This window comes from Molothrus aeneus, chromosome 8, assembly GCF_037042795.1.
Source record: "Molothrus aeneus isolate 106 chromosome 8, BPBGC_Maene_1.0, whole genome shotgun sequence".
NCBI classification, from domain to species: domain Eukaryota; kingdom Metazoa; phylum Chordata; class Aves; order Passeriformes; family Icteridae; genus Molothrus; species Molothrus aeneus.
The window spans coordinates 13,918,199-13,939,111 of record NC_089653.1 but is presented as its reverse complement, the minus strand read 5'-3'; the positions used below and the strand labels follow the sequence as shown (position 1 = coordinate 13,939,111).

General features: G+C 38.7%; 1 protein-coding gene across 1 annotated transcript in view; it reads left to right on the top strand.

Moving 5' to 3' along the window:
* The first annotated feature begins 1,455 nt into the window (after positions 1-1,455).
* The window catches only part of LOC136559434 (rap1 GTPase-GDP dissociation stimulator 1-like), a 31,326-nt gene continuing 11,868 nt past the window's right edge, over positions 1,456-20,913 (top strand). The window contains 8 exon segments of the mRNA XM_066554644.1: positions 1,456-1,542; positions 1,545-1,596; positions 13,245-13,355; positions 14,213-14,335; positions 14,468-14,593; positions 16,173-16,301; positions 17,429-17,554; positions 18,276-18,419. Coding sequence (XP_066410741.1) covers positions 1,456-1,542; positions 1,545-1,596; positions 13,245-13,355; positions 14,213-14,335; positions 14,468-14,593; positions 16,173-16,301; positions 17,429-17,554; positions 18,276-18,419 — 898 coding nt within the window.

Genomic DNA, 20,913 nt, shown 5'->3' with positions numbered 1-20,913 from the left:
ATCATTTTGTGACATGCAGCTTCATCCATGACTGATCTTGGTCCCTTTTAAACAGTGAAGCATACATGCTCTACTTCTCCATCACCTGTAAAGAGCATTTTTTTCCTGGATGTGACCATGCAAACATAATGCAATACACACAAGAATTTTCCCCATTACAGGATGTAAGGTAACAATCTTTACCTTAGGACTTTTATTTTCCTGCATCTTTGCAGGACAAGTCGTTTCAATTGGAAAAAACAAATTATGCCAGAAAGAATTCAACTCATCCTCCCTCTCCGTAAGGCCAGCCAAAGGGACTGGCGTTTTAATTATCCAGCAAGAGCATCAGTAAAACATCTCCACCTCCTTCACAGGATCCTCAGGCTCCGAGCATCAGTAAAACATCTCCACGTCCTTCACAGGATCCTCAGGCTCCAAACTCATTATCAGATTGCTTTTTAAGAGTCAGCAAATGAAACTCCCTCCAGCGTTATAATCACCACAGTGATTATAATTCCATGGTGCAGTGAAGTTTTAGGTCACTACAGACTTGGAGCCAGTGTTACAACCACAGACTGCACCACACAGCCCCCACCAAGCAGCACCACACTGGGAAGCTCAATCTGCTTACTGGAACAATCTTTAAATAGTATTAGCTGGCAGACAGCATTTCCTCCAGCTCAGGCTGCAGCAACACTAGGGGGTTGTAATGCATCCCAAATAGAACACAGCACATGCTTCGTAAGCTGTCCTATAACTGGCTCTTATTTATTAGAGACTCAACTCCCCTAAAGTGGGATTGGAAAGGCAACAGGAAGAAAAAAAACAACTCTATTATTATTCAAACCATTATGTTCAAAATATTGCTTCAAACCCAGCAATTTTTTGATAACCATTTTTTTGGAAAAGCCATGTTTTTTTAATAACCATTATAAAGTAATAATTGAGAACATTTCTAAAAGCATTCTACTTGATCAAAAACAGTAAACCAGAGATGGTACCTTCAGACTCTAAAGATTCCTTTACAGGAAAAAAAAATCCTCTTTTATATTTTAGCCACAGACTTGAAAGATGAGTGTAAAGGGCTTAGACCATTTCTCAAGCACTTAGCACCTCCCAGGTGAGGCCCAGGTATGGATAAAATTTGGCTAGACTTTAGAATCAGCTTTTAGGAACACTCTTAAATCTGTCTGCAAGTAGATGCCAATCCTAATCTAGTTTCTCTTGGAGCTCTGTCCCTTATTAGATTCAATAATCACTCTTCTGAATGACGGCAAAAGGAAATTCACTAAAAACTGTTTTGGAGATCTGAAAGTATCTCTCCCAGTGTGATAATTACCATGTTTCCATTTCTGTTAATGACATCTAAGAACTGGAAACAAAAGTAGTGGCGGAGGATTAAGTAATTATGGAGTATTAGATGCATTTGAAGAGCAGGGTCACAGAAAAAGGCAGGAGGAGGAAAGAGTGAGCATGCTGTGGGCTGCTCATCAGCTTGAAAGCTATAAAATATTCCCCCTTACTCACAGCGTGGTAGCTGTAAAGGACACAGACTCACAGCACAGATCAGCTGTTCTTTATTGTCCCCATTCTGGAGAGATACAGCTTTTATGGGTAAGTAAAGCTCTTGTTAACTATAGATAGATACCATCTCTAGTCTGTGCTTAATTTTCTCTCATCTACAAATTGCAGATGTATGTGACAGAAATAGAAAACTAATTTAAGCTCGTTTAAATATACAAGTGTAGTTCTATGATAAATGCAATACTATAGGTGACCTAAAATTCTTGTTTCTTCTATTTCAAATAATACTTAACACTTAAAGTCACATGAAAATTAAGGCTGGTTTAAAGAAAACTAGTAAATTATAAGAATGGCAATGAAAAGGGAACTTAAAGCACTGGAAAATGATGAGTTCTTATGAAATTTAAGCATTTGAAAGCAAGCTGAAATTCATTCCTCTCTATTGACAGTACAACATCCATCAAAGCAAATATGCTCACATGTGCCTCTGCATAGGTGCTGCACATTGCCAAGCACTACTGGAAGGACTGGAGCTGCATTTAGGTGGTCCAGATTTTGAATACAATTATTTATGACTCAACCCTCAGCACAGGGAAAGCTGGAGTACAAGCCCTTAGCTCTGACCTTTCCACGTGAAAGGAATATCTTTCATACTGGATTTAAAATATACCTTTGAGACTTCAATTTCCATTAGTTTCCAGATCATTCCAAGGTATTGCCTAACTGGATCAAAGGGCTCAGCCTTCCACTTTCATTCATGTGATGAACTCACGTCACAGTTGGATCTCATGACATCAGCAGAACTAATCTTAGTAATACTCAATATGTTTAAGGGTGAAATAATCTCTCTCTAAGAGCAGTATGACAACTGAGATGCCATTTACAGTAATTACCTTCCTAGTCAATTAAATGATTATTCAAGTAAGGTTAAACATTTCAGTAGTTTTGGGACACGGATAAAAAAAGCAGGTCAAAATTTAACTTAAAAGCACTTTAAACAGTCAGAGAGATGGACACAAAACATAAGTGGACTAAACTAGTATTAGACAGGTATTGCTTCTGGCTAAACTACCTCTACTGCACAGGTAATTTCTATAGGACTGACTTCCTATTGCAATTCAGGTGGAGACAGCTGAACTTAGTGGATTGTTTCTTCTACTCCTACATCATTTATGTGTACCTGTCCTACTTTCTGAATGTTCTGCTCAGAAGGTTTATCCTTTTGATCTATTTGCTGGTTGTGGCTCAAAGTTTTTATGCCCACTTTTGTTCCCACTCTTTCCAGCCTGATTTTACTCACACAGCACTGTTTCTGCTGCCCAAGTACAAAACTCTGGGCAGGATAATCAGAAATGACAAACAGAAACCCACACACTTCTAGGTACAGGTTTGTCAAACTTAAAAAAAAAAACCAAAACCATTCATTCCTTTAAAATCATAAAACAATTCAGATAATTTTTAGATGTAGGATATATTACCTTCCTTACAGCTAAAAATACTAAAAGTCAGCCTGGAAAATATTACAAATTCCTTGTGTGTGAAGTTTTCAGCATTCCCCAGCACCTTGCCATTTGCTTGAACAGCATTATAAACCCATAATACATCAATACCATAGGGAAATCCCACAGCTGCTGCTTTTAATACAAGTTGCTTTTCCTTCTTGATTTTAAAGCATTTTATCAGATGCGCTTAAATAAATCAGAGTCAGCAAACTTATTGCTGTCTAGAACCAAATGAAAATTCAGCTACTCTTCTTTAGAACTAGAAATAGACTGCACCAAAGGCAATAAAGCCATCCTGACCTGCACAGGCTGCAGGAGGCGAGACAGGGTCCCAAAAGCAGTTTTGAACCAACTCCTCAAAGGCTCTCAGCCTCATTTCTGAGGTGCTTTGTAAAACAAAGCTCTTGCACTTGAAGAAGGATGAGATTGTGTCTGAAGGCTCAGACCTGGTACATGTCCATCTTTTCTGTTTCTAAGGACTTGTTTGTATCACAGTCTCCAACAATCTGGAAAAAAAAAAGAAGAAAAAACAATCCCTGTCTTCTTGCTCTGTTGCAACCCAAGTAGCTTAATATCCATTTGCCTAAACTTATCATTCTTGTGCTTTGGGATCTCTCCACATGCTTAAAAAAACCCTAAATTAAGTAAGTAAAATACAGTGCTGCTTGGAAAGAGCTAAATTATCTTTTCACTATTCTAATATCAAAATCAAATTTTCAAGGGGAGCTGTTTTATAATGGAGATACAATTTAAATTAAATCTATACAGAAAAAGTACTTCACTGAGGGCCCAGTCCAGGGAAGGACAGTGACAGTATATTGCTGTTTATAAACTGGAATGGGGACTTTGCTATGGTCTTTTGTAGTTAAGAGTACAAAACTATATCCTGTCAAGTCTAAAAACATTTGGGAATAAAAGCAGCTCAGCTTCACTGAAAGATCTGTAGAAACTCCTTCAAAAACACCAATTCCAGACAAGAAAAACAAATATCCATTTAAAAGAAATTACCCCACGTTACAAATTAGAGAATATTTTAAGACTAGTAGAAATATCAGAAGTATTTGGAATCAGTGCTGTTTAATGCAGATGTTGAATCTAACATCCCAAAAGTATTTTATCTAAATAATTTTATCATTCTTTAACTTTTATGTGCAAAAAAAGAAGAACAATTGGAAGAAATCTAGCCACAAAGAAATTCAGCCAAGACAAGCTCAGCACAGCAAAAGAATCTTAGGACTTGCTCAGAGACAGTCCCTCCTTCCCCTTATTAAATGTTTCTTTTTCTGAAAAGCCCCTCCCACCCACTTCAATAATTTTGATATTAATAAAATTATTTAGATAATTTCTAATGATTGCAAGCATTTCTTCCAGACAAGTAAAATTGAGAGAAACCTGCCAAGATTTTTGAACCAGATAGTTCTGGGTAATGTCAAAGAAGCTTGCACAGCATTACATAAAGATGAATTTATCCAGGAAAATCTTATTGCAACCTTCAATGCCCAGGCAACACCAAACCTACTCACACAGCAAAAGTAACCAGGTCAACATCATTAAGTTAAAACAAACAAGAAATTAGTCAGGAGGAAAAAAAAAAAATCGAATTTTCAAAATTGCTAAGGCAATTTTTAAAGATGCTAAGGCATCTGTGTCCACCTGCATACCTAAAATCTGATCCTTCTTGCTCTGCTGGAAACAAGCATAAAAGTAACACTTTATAGGTATTGAAAAAGGGATGCACAAGTAAGCAGATTCTGCTGAGCAACTTGGGTTTGGAGCAGAGCTCTAAATGGTAGGTCACATCTTACAGCAGTGTGTTACTTGCATTAAGCACCACAGAGCTCATAAGGCCATAGCTTTTAAAATGTGTTTCAGAACTGAAAATGATCTTTTTTTATGGTACAAAGTCTCTTATACTGCATAAAAATGTCCAAACACACACACCCACTAAGCAAGAAAAGATATTCCTGACACGTCCATTATGCAACCAACTTCAATCCTGTCTTCCAAGGACCCTCTTCACATCTCTCTCATTATAAAATAGGTCAAATGCACGTGTCAGGATCAAAATCATAATACTCAGCACTACAAAATTTCAGACAGTGCCACAAAAAAATTTTACATTTAACAGAATTTAGGCAAATTCCCACTACTGTCTACTTTATTCTGGAGATCTCTGTGATTAATAAGGTACCTCATTCCATAGGTCATGCAATACCCTTATCTTCAACATTTCAGGAACAAAATCTTCCTCTCTCAATGGCTTTTTCCAGATCTTGACTGGAGTCATACAAGCAATTAGCAAGAACAAGACAGGTGCAGGTAGAGGACAAGTTGCAGACAAAATACACTTCTTTGGCATTGTACCAGAGAAGCAAAAGAGAAATGAATGCCCTTTCCAGGCCTACAATGTATCTTTGTACTGTAGCTCTTTAAACAACATTTGTCACACACAAGCAGAACAAATGCTCAGGCCTATGAGTTTACTTGCAGAGAAGCCATCATTAATTAAACCCTACAAGTTCAGGAATTTTAATCTGGACAGTGGAACCTTTGTGCTGTGCCTGTTTAGGTGGAGTCAAGGCACAAAAGGCCAATAATTGCATTTGCTTTGTTATTTGCCATCCCTCCACATAGGTCTCCTGCCCCTGGCTCCCTGGTGGGGCCTCCTTGCTCTGCCAGCCGTGTCCAACATCCACCTCCACTCCCAGGAGATGGTTTAGCAGGCAGAGCTGAGGGCTGGCCTGATGCTTTCATAGCAGCAAAAAGGCTTCTGCTTTTTCACAGCTGTTCTTTTGCTTGGCCAAAAAGCCCCTTGTAGGAGTTGTCAGCCAAAGGAAATTAGTGTTTTCTCTGCCATGGAGTCTAATTGTTTTTTTCTCCACTGATAGCTCTTCAAGCTAAATTTAGGGAGCCAGGAAAATTACACTGAATGTTATTTGGCTGAGACTATGGTCCACTTCCCATATACACATGATAACCATAGGGAAGGGTTCCTTTAATTCACTGTATGCTGCAAAACTTAACATGTATATTAACTGCGTGATCAAAGGTATCTTTAGAGACCAACATCACTCAACAAATGCAGAAAGCTAGATCTCCAGTAAGCAAGACAGAAATTTCATTCATTTCCATGAATGAATCCAATTTATCCCCAGCTGTCACAATTTGTCTGACTGCTTATCTGTTCACATGTAGCTTTGCTGCACTGACAATTTACTCCTCTTTCACAATACATGATGAAACCAGCACCTCCTGGAACCAAACAACTGTGAAAGAAGCTGAACTTTGATTTAAACCATCAAGTTTCCTGCCCCCTTTTTTATTAAAAAAAAAAGCCTACCTGAAAATATTACCCAAACACAAATTGTGCTGATGGTGTTGTACTCATTGCTTTTGACCACAGCACACTTGTGGCTATTCCTGCAAGCATGACTTCCAGCCTTTGGATCTACAATTTCCTTATCTTGCACAATAAATTGGAGTATCTGGGAGCTCAGGCTCAGCATTAGCCTATGAAGCTGGGCTATGTCCAACTGACCTATCCCCTAAGCACTAAGTCAGTTAAATTATCTGGCAGGTAAAAAGGCACATACTGGTACACACGTTTACAACATTGTGATACCTTTACACTGAAGTGAATTTTACCCCTATTCTCCATCCCTCAGAAAAGGAACAAGTTTAATGGAATACAATTAAGCAGCTTTTCATGCTCTTTGGCACACATGTTCTCCCTGACTGCACTGGGCTGGCTTTATTTTGACTTATCTCACTGGCCTGTTTTAGGTTATCATATTTTTCCTCTTATCTGCTTTCAGTCAGGGTTTTGCAGCCATTTTTCTTGTTGACTCCACAGGGCATAACATCAGCCACAAGCCAAGAGGATCTGCTTTCCCCACACACACTTTTTACTGTACTACCTCCTCGGTGGAATTCAATTACCCAAGAATAAAGCTAAAAATAATAAAAAGATAAGTTGCTTCCCGCCTCCCAAACAATCTCAGTTTCACAATCAATTGCCATTTTTTTCTCACCACAACAATCTATCAATTTTGGTTACCACAAGAATATCAGTATCTCCTTTTACCAGGGCTTCTGAGTCTGCATTTCTCAACTAGTTTTCTGAAAACTTCTTCTGTCCATCTCAGTTTCTTTTTCTACTTTACTGCTAAGTGATTTCTTTACCTCATTTTCAAATTAAGAAAAAAAGCCATGCAGGACACCACATCAAAGAGAGCTTTTGTGGCTGTCCTACCTGATTTGTGGCAATTAAGAGAATTTTAGACATGGATTATACAAAGTTTTTTAAATCCTTGTGATTAATAGAGAACATTACAGTAAGTACTAGCCAGTCAGGCTTAAATTCCTGTCTTCATCAGCCATTCCACCTATGGCTCAGGCTAAACAGTGAAAATCTCCTTTAAAATCTGCTGCTTTCTCATGTTCTTTGAATAGTAAAACATTCAAAGATCCAGCCCACAGTATCATAGGCTTTGAATATTTTAAAGAGCTCAGGATGGGCCAATGCAGTCCAGAAAGGCTGCAAAAGCAATGAGCCAAGGTCAGATTTTGGGGACAACACAGTGGGCTTTCCCCTGTTTTCCAGTTCTAGGCAAGAGGTATTTTTAGTGCACACTTAAGTATTTTGCCATTAACATGGAGAAAAATTACCTATGGTCTAGACCAGAAGAAAAGAATATTGGGGAAAATATGGGCCTTTTCAGATTCTGAAAGTAGATGGAAGGAGGTACTTCAATTCCCAGGTAATGACAGGGCTCCAGCTTCCTAGGAAAAGCTATACTCATACATTCCTACTCCTTTCCTCCTTGAAGAGAGTTGCTGAAGAATGCAGAGGAACAAGAGTTAAAAACCAGCCAGGTCAGGAGTTGTTCATAATTATATCCCTTTCATCCTCAGGATATTAGTTTTAAATTCTCTCCCCAGGTCCTGTTTAATCTCGTGATTTTTCTCCTACATCTCATCACCCCTGAGTGCAGTGACAAAGACACAAAATGTATCTTTTAACATGGCCATAAGTGGCTTTCCATGGAGACAGAGATAATAGCTTATCTGATTTATAGGACAATTTCCTTGCCATGGGTTTGAAAGCCTGAAGAGATGGAGGATCTGTTCCTCCAGTACTCTACTTCATGTACCAAGATAAGATAGCTCTATTAGAAAGAATGTAAGTCAGCCCAGTCCCAAAACAGTTGCATGACTTTCTAGAGATGAAATACAATAATTCACCACTGGAGAAATTAAAAAAAAAAAAAAAAATCCTTCCTTGGATTGAATTGTATCTTTCTCCTCCCCTCCCTGGTAACAAAATCAAAAGCAGCAGCTTTTGCTACCCTTGGTTACAGCAAAATGCTACAATCATGGAGCTGCAGCACTCACAGCCAGCAGCAATGTGCTTGACCTTACAGGCCTTATTTGCTCTGAACACACATACACTCATCAGCCCTCCTGGACTTCTCCATCCCCAGTTTACACCTTTATGTCTCATATGAAACAAATTCAATATCATATTCCCAGGCAAGGAGACCTGGAGCTTTATTTTGACTACTATACAGTAATACTTCTACTCAGCACACAGGTACATTTATTACCATAGGTTCATTTAAGACATGCCACAACAAACCAGGAATTATTTTATCTATTTCAGGCAAGAGCATTAAAAAAATGCTGTGAGAAGATGGAGACTTGCAGCTACATGATTTTGCAGGCTGCCACCCTAACATGAATGCCGGTCAACTATTACTTTTGCTTTGTTTTAATTATATTGCTAGACAGACCTATCAGCTATTTTGCAGTATTATGAGTTGAAATTTTAGTTTCTTCAGGCTACATCTTAGGCTTTTCAGCTATTCTTGAGCTGCAGAACTCTAGGAGTTTCTCAGTCCTAATCTTCATCCCTCAGCTGTTACACAGGATACCTCAAAATAGAGACTTAGGTTTCCTGCCCTGGTGAGACAATAAATTTACCAAAAACTACATTCAAGAAATGACAATTTAAACAAGAAAAAAACAATAGTTAGTTATTTTCTCTCTCAATCCAAGTTATTTTGTGGCACTTATCTGTAGTCCATGTTCTGCAAGCTAAATTACAAACAAATTTAACATAAATACTTTAATGAATTTAAGTGCATTTAAACAACATGAAACTTCCACCAAAGATGATCCCTGTGGAATTGATGACTAAGTTAAGAAAACATACCTGGGAAAGGATATATAGTGTCTGCTTGTACCGTTCTTTAATCATCTATTACCAGAGACACTACACAAAGCTAAATAGACCTCTATTGTAACTACCTCATCTTTATACTCTGGAAAAACACATTATCTTGTTTTTCTGCTTTGAATAATGCTGATTATAATAACCCATGGAAGAACCTTCTAAAATATACTAAGTGACAGAAGAATAAGTTCAGTATGTGAAATTACTGAAGGATGAGGCAGCAAAACACAAGGCATTTGACTGGATTAAGTTCTTTCAAGCCCTCAAATTGGCTTATACTGACCTCACACTGCTCAAGACCCAAATAACAATAAGTAATACCATGAGAAGCATTTATATTCAAGTATAGAATCTATACTTCCTCTAGAAAAAAAAAAGAGAAAATCATTTCTACACATGGGAGTGGCTATAAAAAGAAAAAAAAATCAGAAGCCATTGCTGCTTTAGAAGGGGCAAAATCAGTTGCTGAAAGAGGGAGATGTATGGGATTCTCTCACTCCCTGAGGACTTGATAGGTGAAAAACTAGCACTGAGAATTGACACAGCAGTGGTTCAAGGGATCCAAAGAGCTCACTCCTCATGGCTCTTTCCCCACTCCAGAAGCCTGATGAAGTTGCTGTGCTACAGCACGTTTCTGCACTATTGTCTCTGCTCTCATTAGGATGGTCAAAAGCCAACTCCCACAGCAAAAGCCCAGTTCCTCTGTCTCTTACTCAGTATCTTATGTAGAGATTTATGTATGAATTAATAATCTATGCCTTCGGCTCAAGAAAAAGTCCTTTTGTACCTCAGTCTCAAGAGATTTCTAAACTCAGGCCCTGCAGGCAATGAGTGCCCATTTCCCTCTCTTCTACGGTGAATCACTAAAGCTGGTGAGTGATATTCTAGCAAAAATGCTGATTCAAGAGAACGAATAGTATTCCTTCAGAACATGTTTATTCTGCTAAAAGCCTCCTCAGAGGCCAGGGGGGCGGGCAGTCCCTGCTGTGTGAGCAGCTGGCTGGCCTGGCTGGCACCCTTCCAGCCTGGCTTCCCGCCACGCAGCCCCGGCTGGCCAAGAACCACTGCTGCAAAAAACCTGAAACACATCCTTCTGGTTTGCCTCTAGCTCCACTGTGCCAACAATCTATTCCAGCATGGGATGAAACAAGATGTCAGCACCACAGAATTTTTCACAAAGCAGATATAAATTCCGTTTTCTGGTTAGTTTTAGTCACAATCTGTATATGTTGTACTGCTTTTTCACATAAATAACTGTCTTAAGTGTCTGCTTCACTGCCCCTGCAGAAGCATGGCCTTAAACACAAGGAGTATTGAGGAACCAGTCCCAAGCTGGTTATGCTAATCAAGTTTTTATGAATAACAAGCATGATAAAATTCTGAATCCCTGAGAAAAAGGTTCAGTATTTTAATACTCTTATAGTTAAATGCTGCTTTCTGTGAGGCTTTTAGAAGTAACTGTTCAGTCAGCCACCACTCATACTACTCATTGCAAAATACCAAAGACCAAAACCAGAGGGGTGTTGTACAAGGACTTTGTCTGTCATCATGCATATGGTGCTATTCTATTATCTGTTTTCTGGAGAAATGACAAAGCATCCAGATTTCTAGTTACCACTGTACTGACCAGTATAGACTGTCCCCTGTTATTTGTAAAACAACCTCCTCCATCTTAAGAAATCCTGCCTTTCCATAGCTTTATAGATCCTCATTAGAAATATTTTAGCAATGTATTTGCAAACATCACTATTGCTCTAATTAGAGAGCACAGTGCTAGAAGTCAAATGCCAACACACTCTGGGTCTTGATAAGATGATAGCAGAATTCAGTAGATAATTCAGTCTCACAGGCTTCTAATTTATTTCATGTTGCTCAACCAGCAGCTGTAGCCTTCTGCCCACTCCCACTCGATCTTTAAGATCAAACCTGATTCAACTGTCAGGTGGCTCAGGTGGTTTGGGTTTTTTTCTGTTTTTGTGTAAAAAAGCTGCATTCTACTGTACTTCATTTACACAAAATTATTTATTCAGCAAATTTTGGCAAGAGAACTGGACCTGATGAATTCAGCTATTTTTCTGGAGATGGCAGCTTCTTTAAAGAACAAAAGCAAATCTGTTTTTAAGTACATGGTTTTAATTTTTTAAGCCAAATAATTTTTCTTCCTAATAGGTAGTAACAGCTTTCAATTATGTTCTACTTCAACTCCCTTTACCTCATACTCTTTTCAAAACAGCTCAGGACACTTCTGTTCCTCAGAGGTAAATTCCTGTATGCACTGAATTTGTGGGTTTTCATTTTAAAAAAAATCTCACATTAATTAATGGATACATTAGGGACAGAGAATATAGCGAGTTCACCAAACAAAAATAAGTGATCAATTATTAATCCTCATAAAATAATTTCTGAGGCATGATTCATGAGCCAGCATTTTCAATGATACCATTTGTAAAGCAGAAATGCTATTTTACTACAGTTTTGGTAACATTCTACATTATATCCTAAAGATTAACTGCTTAAGACATCAGATTTCCAGCAATATTTCTTACATTAATTGCAGCCACTTGAGGTCTTTTTGTTCTAGAAAGCAGATGGAGGAATCTTCATATTAAAAGGACAGAAAATTCCTAACAAAACAATAAAATAAATGGTAACCAACTGTCAGAATTGGTTCTGATACTACAGAGTTTATTAGAGATTAAAAGATGATTGATTACATCATTAACTGTGACATGCAGAACAGCACTGAGATCAACAACAGCATTAATCAAGTTGGAAGCAGTAAGAATGGGATGAGTTTACAAAAACAGTTGCAAGGAATGTGGGAAATTAACATGCAGAAGTCTGATCTCTGCACAAGTCAATTGTAGGATTATAGTAAAGCACAGAGATGCTAAACACAGACATGAGGAAAAAGGTTAGTCTCTCTGACTTTTGTGGAGGTTCACCTCCACTACCTCTTTCAACCTGTCTCTGAACATATTTTTTAGCAGCCAGTAAGAAGGTCAATAAAGGAGATACTGTTAATGCATTTCAATTTCTACAAACCTTTCAATAACCTTTATCTAAGTTATCTTGGGATATGAGAGATGATTATCTGATGAAGTCTGAAGAGCTGAATAAAGGCTGCATTTACAATAGAAAGGCAAAATTATTAGAGGTTACCTTTGGTGGAACCTGTGCAATTCAATATATTCATAAATGACCTAGAAATAGCAGATTTTCTGTAAATACTAAGCATATTGACAGAGTAATTACAAAAGAGGACAATAATCAAAATCCATCTGATTATGACAGACATGGAAGAGCTAATAGTGAAGGATAATTCCCTTCTCTTATGACAGCAACTCAAAGGCCATTAACTTTGACCTTTTTGGTAAATATTTTAAAACAAAGGGAACTATCTTCCACTTACAACAGTAAAACTTTGTGATGTGGAGATTAAAATTATGAATTCATTTATATAGGGAAAAAAAATCCAAATAAAAGTTGATCAACATGTATTAGATATATATTGGTGTAAATATTAAGTATTTACTTAATATGTTTCTAAAGGCCAAAGTTGCCAGAAACAAAGGGAGAAGTATTTTAGCCCATCTGTTTCTTGCATCCTTTCAGGGGCTGCTACTGGCCACTGCCACAGTAAATTGTTGAGTTGCAAGTATTTTCTTTATGATAAACAGGTATTTAGAAATGACAGGCCTGATGTGGGTCCTGTAATCACTCCTCTCTCCTCCCCACCTCAAACTCTGCCACAGTTATTATTTGTTAATTTCTGTTTCCAGATAGAATTTATCCCTGCATGTTTATGCCTGCACAAGAGCTGTGTGCTGAGAAGTGACCCCACCTTTGACCTCATGCTCTTGGAATAAATGAGCATATTTAGATCTTGAACCATCAGGAAATTATTTTATATTAAGACATTAGTACTGAAAAGAACTACCACAAGGAACTCAATATTTTCCATGCTGGCTCACCAAAGTTTTCTATCCCATTCTGTTTAGAAACCCTGAATAAGCACCTGGAATACCTTGGGCTTTGTGGAGATGACACAGAAGCTGAAGATCAGATCCTTGAAAGTTTGAATGGGATTCTCCTGGCTATTACTGAAGATAGTTAAGTATCACTCTGGATCACCTATTAACCATTTGCACAATTCAAAAGAAAATTCATGGCAGGTTTTGTTTATTGTGATAATCTCTATTCCAAGAAGTGATTGCTGCTGGAACTATAGCTGTCCTCAGGATGTGTTGCTTTCTTTTCTCTCTGTATAAAACTCACAAAATTACCTGTGACCAGATAAAGTTTCTGATCACTAAAATACCAAAAGCTCCAGGGAAGTTCCAGGTTTAATATTCTATTTATTACAAACTCCTAGGATTAATTTAGGGTGACCCTATCAGGTCAGGCATTTTAAAAGTAGTTTCTAGTCTACTCATTCAAGAGTCCCTTAAGCCTTTGCACATTCTCCTAAAATGACATCAACCTGCATTTATTTGAGTCTCCTGGCAGATGGTGATTTACCATCTTCAGGCCAGCTGGCCATATTTTTGATGAAAAAAGGCTAAGGGAATTGTCTGTTCTAATTGCTAGTCTAATAAAAGATATTGTGCCTACCTACAGAATTAATTGCTAGGCCATGCCTCAGGAATAGCATCTTAATCCCTGACTTCCCATGCCTTATGCAGGCATCCTTTTATAGTCAGAGAAGATGAAACTGTTTTCTTCTTTGCCTGGCCACCCCCTGCTTCAATTCAGCATGAAGCAGAGTAATCAGCTGGAACCACACTTGCTGCAATTGAAACAGATGACTGTGCCCATACATTCAGACTCAGACAGCCTTTAAGGACCTTGTTAAATTGGAAGCTTGGATCCCACAGATACCCACTAAGAACTCTAGGAAACAAAGAAACATGTGAATAAAACAGCTGCAATCCTACTGCAGGTACTGCTAACACTCTTATCACTGCAGAGCAGAGGTCCTTCCACCTACTCAGAGGGAGTGGGATCTTCCCAACTTTGGCAAAAATCCTGAAGGGCAATCCACGATGTGCAGTGAAAGCAGCCCACATGCTCTCAGAGATAGCCAAAAATGGTAAGTCATGCTCAAATATTACTGCAAGGCATCTTACAGCACATCAGCTTCATCTTTTCACTCTTGAACTTTGTTTCACAGCTACCAGCTCTTGCTATTGCAATTGTTTCATTCCCTCTCTTATCTACACAGAGGAAATGAAGATACCATGTATTGAAGCAGATTTGGTTCTAGCACTGATACCTTTGCTGGAGAGCACAGACCAAGAAATGCTGCTGCACGCTGGGAGGGCCATTGGCCGCATCTGCTACGATAACCGTAGGTATCCTCTGGAGGCAATCTGCTCTTCCCTGCCTCTGAGGCATTACTTTAAAGGGCTTTATTTTAAAAGGCATTGCAACCTGGAACTCATAATAACTTTATGAGTCCTGAGCATATCATGCACCTCAGCCTCCAATTAGGTATGCAATTCACAGAGCTCACAGACACTGGGCTGAATGCACCCCAAGCACTGCCTGAACTCTGGGATTCCCCCCTACATTTTTGACTTCAAGTGGCACATCTCTGTCAGAACTGCTTTGAAAGCACAAGAGGAGCAGAGCATCACACATATCTTAACCAATTTTGCAGAGTTGCCTTGGGTCCAAATCCCGAATAGCTTGGTCTTCTTCCAAAGTAATAAGAACATCTAAAAAGCAAAGCACTTGTTTAAAAAGTATTTTTTAATCTCTTTTTTCCTAACACACTGAGATATTTATCTATGCAACGAATAGCCTTCTCTGAGCACCACTGCTTGCATGCAGGAGATCTTGGTGTTCCAAATTCCCTGGATACCAGCTTACTAGCTAGGCTCAAAAGTTAAACAATTTTCATTTACTTGCCCAAAACAGTTTAAGATTTTTTTTACCTTTAACTCCCAGACTGCCCAAAATATTTACTGTATACTGAAAGTAACATGGAAATTTTCACCCAGTATCTCATATCTCTGCCTTCAGCCTATCTTCTCTAATCCTTCTAGTGTGGATCTGCACAACTTTACTTAGAAATCTGTGGGTATGCCTCCTTCACTGTTCTTATGAAATCCAAGCATGATAGGTACCTGGTATAGATTCCACTAAGCTCCCTGCGAGTTACATGTATTTGTCAGGGAATTACACAATAGTTTAAAAAAGCTGTTCCCTAAAGTTACATTCCCAGCTCATGTAACTCCTGTACACAGCACTGCTGCAGCATATGGCCATCCTGCACATCTGCTTCCCTTCTGGCAGAGCACAGACTCAGCACAGATTTGCCGAGACAACTGTGACATGCTTTAATAAATCCTATTGCTAACACAGTAATAAATGCATCAAAGAGAAGAAAAATTAACTTCACCAATTCCCTGTTTGAATTCCAACTGCCTGTGCTACAATAGCCCCAGAGCCTTCCTGGTGTCTGCCATGCACTCTGTCGCCCAAGCAGCAGCCCAGCTCTCAGCAAGACACTGCTGCAAAAGCAGTGCCATTGTGCTGTTAAGCGACCATCACTGACCAACTTTGTATCTTACAGTTCTCGGCACCCTCAAAATCTTCAGATATTAAGCTTTCATTCACTACAAAACAAACTGCAAACAGAAAGAAAACAGTTATCAGGGTTTTCCTCAACAAGTACATGTGGATGAAGACAGTGGCTTGATACCTTAAGTCAAAGTCAAACCAGGAGGTTTAGCAAAACCTGTCCCAAACTTGCATTTCCTCCACTCATATTAGCCTGGAGTCACCACCAAAAGCTTTACAAGTTCTAACAGTGTGAGAAAGAACCAGAGTACCTTGGTGCTAAGCATCTCAGTTGGACCCTTTCCACTGATTTCATCAGTTCCTGATTTAACCACCTCTAACACCTTTGCTCCATTGACCAGGCAGCCTTCAGGAAGAGCTGGTGAAGGTTGGAGTGATCCCATCACTGGTTCGAATATTAACTGACTATGCAGAGAGTGAACCACTTGTCCACGTTGCTCTATTGGCCTTGTACAATCTGGCAGACCTTGGTAAGTAAGGTCTTTTTTAAAGTTTTTTTTTTAGGTTTCTGCATCTTAGAGCAAAATATCTCCACACTGTCACTGCCTTTCCATGCCCACAGCTTTGTGGGCTTTGTTTGTTTCCTGCTTTGTTTCTGGGATGGGGTAGGGCTGGTGTCTGGGCTTTGTTTTTAAAACACTGCTGATGTCTAATCAGGAACTGGCCACAGTATCTGGATTGGAGAACTAACTATGGAGTTATTTCTTTTATGGAGTATCAGCAATCATTTATACTACATCAAAACAATTAAGTTTAACAGCCAGCTTTTGACCCCAAATGAAGAGATGGCATAACTTCACATGATAAATTGACAGTTTCAACTACTTCAGATTTAAAGCTTGTTTATTAAAATTTAATTTCTATTTAATAATTAAGTTTCTATACCTTACTAAAACACCTTCCATCTTCATTTACACAATTTTCAAAGCAAAAGCATCTCCACTAATTTAAAATATATTTGCCCTACTTTACACAAGTTGTGAGTAGTAATGGAAGAAAAAGACCAAGTACAAAGTTATTACTACTCTCTATATATGGTCTGGCTAAAATTTCATCTACTGCTTCCTGCATTTAGGGGTATATGCATGGAAGGGGACAGGATATCACACTGTCACATTCCCTAAGGAAATCTGTCCTTGTTATATCTGTTATACTTTTTAATACCATATTTAATTGAAATGTATTTTATGTCAAAGAGTGGCAAGCTTTGCTAACATACATCTTGCAGATGCTTAGGATGGCAGCAAGACTAGAAGCACCTAATCAAGGCAAAAAATATACTGCTACAGCAAACTGACATGTGCCAATTGTTATATTAAATAATCAAACTACAGATGGACTTCTACGAGTCAGTGAAATTTAGCCAGGATTAATTTGACACCTGTGAGGTCTACAGAAATTACAGAGAAAGAGTTAAAGAACTTGTGGGGGAGAAGCGATAGAGTTTTGCTGTCTCTGTGCTGTCCAAAGAAACAAGAGTCTACAGAAACAGAAAAAGCCTTCAAAGACAGTGTCTAATCACTTCAGATCATAGGGAGATATCTTTAAACATTTAATCAAATAAAAATTCAAAATCCTGACTTTATCACAAACACAGATTCAGCCAAGGAAGCTCTAAGCATGACAAAAGTTGCAGAACAACTGGTGAAACAGCTGAGGAGAGCAGAGAGCCATGAGAGGTTAGAAATTGTCTTTGAAGTCCTGCAAGCACTTGCAGAAAATGGTAAGGCTCCTTTTGGTCTGGGTGGAACAGGGGGAGACTGGGTATTGTAATGGTTTAAGCTCTGGGTTCCAAGTTTGCCATGGGATCCTGCTAACAGAACCAGCAATGCTTTCAGGAGAAATAAGCCCCTAGAACATGCGAGAACCTGGCCCAAACATGTGAGAAAACAAAGAAAGGAAGGAGAGAGAACCATTCCACTGCACTTCAGTAGATCCAAAAGACAGCAGATTCACACTTACTCTCCATGGTGGGTAAGAGGAAAGCAGCAACACAGATGATTTTTTTCATTTTAAAGATCAGAACAACCGGGTACCAGTTCAATCCCTGTTTGGGCCACTTACGTAACTGTTGGACTCGCTGCTCCTTGTGGATCTCTTCCAGCTCAGAATATTCTGTGACTCTGTGAAGATGGATAATCTTAGCAGCAGTGCAACAAGCACTGACACTGTTCCACTAAAAATATCTAGATATCTGGCACAGATTTTAAAAACATGAATGTTCATGACTGGCAACACAAGACATGTCAAAGACCAATGCAGAAAGCTTTGCTCATTCTGCCTAAGTGTCATCCTTGCTCCAGAAAGCTGTTACAAACAAAACCGTAACAGTGACTGCACCTGAAAAACAACTGGCTAAAGTTCAAGGATTTAGCTTTCTTGCTTGAAATGCTTCCACAAAGAGATAAGCAGCTTTTAATGTGCTTTTACTGTGACCTCTACAGATGCTCTGAAAGTGCAGTTGGTGGATGCAGGTGTGCCAGAGGTGCTGTCTGAGATCCTGCTGAGGCTCCAAGGCAGTTCCCAGGCTGAAGATACATGCATTGTGAAGGCTGCATCAGATCTCATTGTCTCTCTGCTCCTTGGAGGTAAAAAGGGGAATATTACAGGCCAGGTACATAAAGAATCAACATCCAAAAGTCTCTTTAGCAGAAGAGTTTCCATTTCTGTTGGTTTCTTTTACTTAAACAGAGACCTATTCACAATCCCTTTTATCATCCTTGCAGGAATTCTTCTCAGGCATGACACTTTTCATTTCTATAGCCTATAGCCCAGTGCTTGTGCCTAGCAGTAACTTAGTTTATATAACAGCTATCCCGTATTTTGGGCAATATGAATTAAAAAATAAAATATCAAGAACTGGCCACTTAGACTGCATGCCACCACCCTCAACCCCAAAGCAATCAACAATATAAAGGTCTATAAGGTTATTAACCTTAACATCAAACTAAGTCATCACTGACTGATAGAACAGTTCAGTTTGGGGGTTACTTATAATCAGATATGAGATATTCTCTATTTTGCTAAGGGCTAAGGCATCATCTCTTAGAACACAGCTACTTGCACCACATCTAGACACTTGCAGGTACCAAGACTGGGCAAGGCTTATTGCTAATTTTACAAAAGAGATGGTAAGGTTGGTTATTCTCTACCTTTCAAAGATGCAAAGCTACTGTTTGTGAGTGCAGAGAAACCAACACCACCAGATTTCACTACTCCCTGGTTCTGAAATAGTTACTTTCTGTTCTGCAGACTAGAGACTTGCATACTTTTAAGTTACAGATGCTACTGATACTAAAATAATGTGGGGGGCATAATTGTAAAAAAAAAAGGATGATCAAGTATGCAAGCCTTTGCAATTTTTTTTCTAAGCCACACTTTATTAGAGAGGAGACTCTGGAAATACTTAAGGGCAAATATATTTGCTAGAAATAAAAAACCAAACAGATGCCAAAAAAACCTCACACACCAAAAACCACCAAAAACACACAGAAAACCCCCCAAACAAACAAAAAGCCCAAACAAAAAAATCCACAAAGTTACTGCTGTTTTATATTTTAAATCACTTTTAGGAAGGGAGGGTTACTCAGACATTGAGATGGGAAGAAATCTCAAGATAAGCCATTTTATCTTTCATTTCCTATTATAAAAAGCAATGAGCCTTTATACTCTGCAGAGAGAAAGAGATATTCTTCTGAGCAGACTCCTGGAAAGCATGCTGTGCTCTATCAGTCAGCCAAAGATATGCCCCCACCCCACACTTCCTGTCCTATCTCACTGATAGCTACTGTGTTGGCTTCAAACTCAATTAACAAAATTGCTCAACTTTCTGCATTAATAGGTGCTTAATTACTAGAAAAAAAATCCCTCACATCTGAATGTTGTTTTGTTTTTTTTTTAAATCAACCTATCACCCACACATCTCTTCACCTCCACCTCACAACCTTTCTGGAGTCCCTTTCTTCCTTGCCTCTTAACCTTGCTCTGAATCAGCCATTGTGCATCAGGGCTCTCCAAAGGCCACACAAGTGCCCCCAGTGCCTTGAACTGGCTATTTCAATTTACTCAGCTCAATGGCTTGCTTTGTCACTCACTCTTCTCCCCCCATCTTCCCCACAACAGCATGAGATATTTCATGTGGAAGAAGTGAATAATCCCTCTCATGCCTCAGTGTGTGCCACTGATGTATGCACAGTTTTTAATCTGAGAGAAAAAAAATCCTATGGAAATCTGTTCTCAGCATCAAATGACTTCCAGGCAGTGAAAAAGATGACAGACAGCTTTTGCAGCTATGAAAAGTAGCTGTTCCTATCAGACTTTAACTATGAGCCATTAAATTGAATGTTCTGCTGCTATCCAAGCAAAAACTCCATAGGAGAAAAAAGCAATTTGGAGTTCTGTGACAATCAAAGCAAGGTAACCACTAATGGGCTCTGCCTATTTGCACTTTACTACATGAGGGGAAAAAAAAAAAATGTTCTGACATTCTTCAGTTTGAGAGGTGGGGGAGGAGAAAAATTAAGTTCAATTAAGGTTAGTCTATATGAAGATGAAAATATTTCCCCTGTAGAATTTTATCTGACCAAAAGAGGTGACCTATTTCTATGGAACCTGCTTTTAAAGAGGACTGGGCAATTTTCCTCACATATTCTGATCTCCAAAGATTAGAACTAGGCAAGAGAACACTTGAAGAATGACAAGCAAACCCATCAGAATGTATGCATAAAATGGTATCAAAAGATTTCTGTGTGAGTAGAATCCTAACTATTTCACAGACTGACAGTTCTCTCATGAAAATATCCAACTATGTTTTACAAGCATTTGACAAATTCTGATCTAACATATATAAGAATACAGAGGAAAAGCAGGCTAGTAAGTGAAATGTTAAGAGATGAAAAAAATAATAGGCACTCATTCAAAAGACAACAGAAATGTCTATGACTTTGAGGTGGAAATAACATCCAAACCAAAAGTGTTAAAACTACTGAGGCCCTTTTAACATGCTATACATACAAAAATTAGAAGTCTGTACACCTCAGTCTGTAAATTCAGTTAGAACCATGAGAAGTACTGTTGCATACA